At 37.0% G+C, this 3,786-nt stretch overlaps 1 protein-coding gene across 1 annotated transcript in view; it reads left to right on the top strand.

The window, feature by feature from the left end:
* Positions 1–3,786, top strand: part of F8 (coagulation factor VIII) — a 217,711-nt gene that overhangs the window by 38,976 nt on the left and 174,949 nt on the right. Inside the window, exon 6 of the mRNA XM_003802734.2 lies at positions 1,573–1,689. Within this exon, the coding sequence (XP_003802782.1) occupies positions 1,573–1,689 (117 nt within the window). The remainder of the gene's footprint in view (positions 1–1,572; positions 1,690–3,786) is intronic.

Below are 3,786 nucleotides of genomic sequence, written 5' to 3'. Positions count from 1 at the left end.
CCCGCCACCTCCAGTATATGTGGCCAGTGCCCGACTCCTTTGAGCCACAGGTGCTGCCAATGATGCTATCTTCTTAATTGAGGCCCTGATTATCTCTCCTGACTAGTCTCCCATCTTTTTGTGTTCCTCACACACCTTCTAAATGCAAAATGTGTGATCTAAATGCAAAATGTGTGATCTAAATGCAAAATGTGTGGTGACATTTCCAGCCTCATTGTACTCCTCTTCCTACCTAATGTTCCATATCACCCAAATATGCTTTGTTTTCTCTTGCATCCAGACTTCAGTTTATGTAGTTCCCTCTGCCTAGAAACCCCTAAGTAAGCTACTTTTTCTTTACATCTCACTTACTTTAGTTCTCTCTCTAAGGGCCTCTACTTAATTTCTTCTCTCAAGATGACCTCCAACCTATGTTAGATATTTGCTTTATATATTTCCACAGCACTGTGAGCTTACTACTTATCACACTGTATCATTATTGCCTACTTTATATATCTACTATTTATCATCTTTGAGCTCATGTTCTTTTTCCTTCAAGCGAAGTGAAGTTCCTTCTCCTTTCTGCTCCTATAACATTCTGTTCTTTATTATATTGTCTTCAGTCTATTATAATTGTCAGATTCTCTGTCTATTCACTTTTGTAAGCAACTTCAAGACAGAGACCATGTCTTCTTTTGCATCATTAGTGTCTACACTCATGAGTGGTCAGTAAAATATGTGTTTGAATAAATAAATAGATGAATGAACTTAAAACAATTCTCTAGAATTTTTAGAGGTGTCCAGCTTTTTTTAAATTTTTCTGTGACACATCAGAAAAATAAGAGTTGTCTTGGGCCACTCAGTACATACACAAACACTAAGGAAAGCTGGTGAGCAAAAGAAAAGGTCTGTGTATACTTTTCATGATATCCAAAATCACAGATAAGCTAAACAGTCCTCAAGTCATCTGCATATAGCCTACAAGATACAGGTTGGACACTCCTACTAAATGATCGGGGCATCAGAAAGTTTTAGCATTAGCTTCTAGTCCATCACACAAAGGGATAACTTTAAGAAGACATTATCCAATAGCATCTCTAATACTTTAGCTCCTATTGATTTTAGAGAGGAGGCCTGGAAGCTTTCATAGTCCTGAGATTTCATTATTACAAGTTTGGATGAAGCAATTATGACATTGATAGGGAATGACAGAGACCTCTATTCCTAGCAAGATTTTTTACAAGCTTTATTTTAAATAAATAAGCTAATAAATAGAATGAAATCCTCATGGCTCAAACTAACCCACATTCTCCCTTCTCCTAGTTATCATTTATCATTATCCCTTCCTATCTGTTGTTATGTACAAATATAGGGAGAAATAAGCAGTTTGAACAAGAAATGTATGCTTTGGTAATGCTCTTCTTTCTCCCTTTCACTGACTTTGGGAGGATAAACCATCTGTGCCTACTTTGCTGACAAAAATGCTTATAGTGTAAGCAATCTTTGCTGTAAGGGAGTAAGGGAAGAAGAAAGGGAGGGTAATTCAGGAGACAGATGTTTAGCTGGCTCTAACTTTGCCTACTCTCTCATCAGGGAAAAGTTGGCATTCAGAAACAAAGGATTCCTCAATGCAAGATACAGATACTGCATCTGCTCAGGCCTGGCCTAAAATGCACACAGTCAATGGATATGTAAATAGATCTCTGCCAGGTATGTATGTGCCTGCTCAACAATCCTCAGTGTTTTCTGAATTCAGCACCAGAGCTCTCTTCTTTAGTTCTTAAGTATCTCTGCATTCCAGAGGAAAAGTCCACTGAATTCTGGCCTCTGGAGATCTTAAAGTATAAATGGATGACTGATTCCTCTTTCAGACACCTGAAAATGAAAGCCTGTCCATATACATGGATCTCACAGTCAGATTTCTCTTTCCTGGGTGGTGCCTGTGGCTTAAAGGCATGGGACACAAGCTCCATATACTGGAGGAGGCAAGTTCAAACCCTCCCCAGCGAAAAACTGAAAAAAAATAAAAATTTATCTTCCCTTTGAATATGAGTGGGAATCCAAGTATTAACATACATTTTAGAAGAGCATGATATATGGAAGAGATAAGCAAAGATAAACAAAGAAAATATTAGTCACAGAAGGAAAAGAGATAATTCTTAGAACAGAACTTGTCGAAGTTTTAATTAGAATTTTAATAAAGATTCAAGAATTGACTGCATTAATAAAGTAACAGTCAGATTTCATGGAAAAGAAACCAACAGAACAAGAACATCTTCATAAAAGTTAGAAATATGACTGTCAAAATTGTGGGATAACTCCAAAAATCAAACATTCGTCTTATAAGAATTCCTGAAGGAGTAGAGGATGGTCCTAAAGGTACAGATGCTCTACTCCAAGAGATTTTGGAGGAGAATTTCCCAAGCATTGCAAAAGACACAGAAATTCATATAGCAGACATTTTTAGAACCCCAGTAATTCTCAATCCAAATAAATCATCTCCTAGACACATTGTGATTAACCTTGCCAAAGTTGACATGAAGGATAAAGTTCTGCAAGCAGCCAGATGTAAGAAAGGCATCACCTACAAAGGGAGAAATATCAGAATGACTCCAGATCTCTCAGCTGAAATGTTTCAAGCCAAAAGAAGATGGTCATCGACCTTTAGTCTCCTAAAACAAAACAACTACCAGCCCAGGATCCTCTATCCAGCTAAACTGAGTTTCATTTGTGATAGAGAAATCAAATACTTTAATAACATAGACATGTTGAAGAAATTTGCCATAACTAAACCAGTTCTCCAGGATATTCTCAGATCCATCCTCCACAATGACCAGCGCAATGCTTTACCTCCAAAGTAAACTCACCGAGAAATTATTGAACAAAACCCAACTTCCACAGTGGTGAAAGGATTAAAAATGTCCACTGAACATCCAAAAATCATGACACCCAAAACACAGCCAGGCTTATCAATTCTCTCAATTAATGTGAATGGTTTAAATTGTCCTCTAAAGAGGCATAGGCTGGCTGACTGGATACATAAACTCAGACCAGATATCTGCTGTATACAAGAATCTCACCTTACCTTAAAAGATAAAAATAGACCCAGGGTAAAGGGGTGGACTTGTACATTACAGGCAAATGGAAACCAGAAAAAAGCAAGGGTTGCAATTTTAGTAGCAGATAACAATTGGCTTTAAATCAACAAAGATTAAGAAAGATAAGGATGGTTGCTACATATTTGTCAAAGGAAACACCAAACATGAAGAGATTTTGATAATTAACATTTATATACCCTACCAGAATGTTCCTCAATTCATAAAGCAGACCCTAGAGGATATGAACAACTTGATATCTTCCCGCACTATAAAAGTTGGAGATTTTAACACCCCTTTGACAATTTTGGATAGATCCTCCAAGAAGAAACTAAACAAAGGAATATTAGACTTAAACCTGACCCTAGAACAAATAGACTTTACAGACCTCTTCAGAACATTTCACCCTAATAAAACTGAATATGCATTCTTCTCATCAGCCCATGGGTCATCCTCCAAAATAGATCATATCCTAGGACACAGGTCTAAACTCAGCAAATTTAAAAGAATAGAAATTATTCCTTGTATCTTTTTGGCCACCATGGAATAAAAGTTGAACTCAACAGCAACAGGAATCTTCACACTCAAACAAAGCCATGGAAGCTAAATAATCTTAGGCTGAATGATAGCTGGGTCAAAGATGAGATTAAGAAGGAAATCACCAAATTATTGGAACAAAATGACAATGAAGACACAAATTATCAAAACCTGT

Source organism: Otolemur garnettii, unplaced genomic scaffold (genome assembly GCF_000181295.1).
Source record: "Otolemur garnettii isolate 467f Iridium unplaced genomic scaffold, OtoGar3 scaffold00259, whole genome shotgun sequence".
NCBI lineage: Eukaryota > Metazoa > Chordata > Mammalia > Primates > Galagidae > Otolemur > Otolemur garnettii.
Note: the sequence above shows the minus strand (reverse complement) of the source record. Positions and strands in the feature narration are given on the sequence as shown.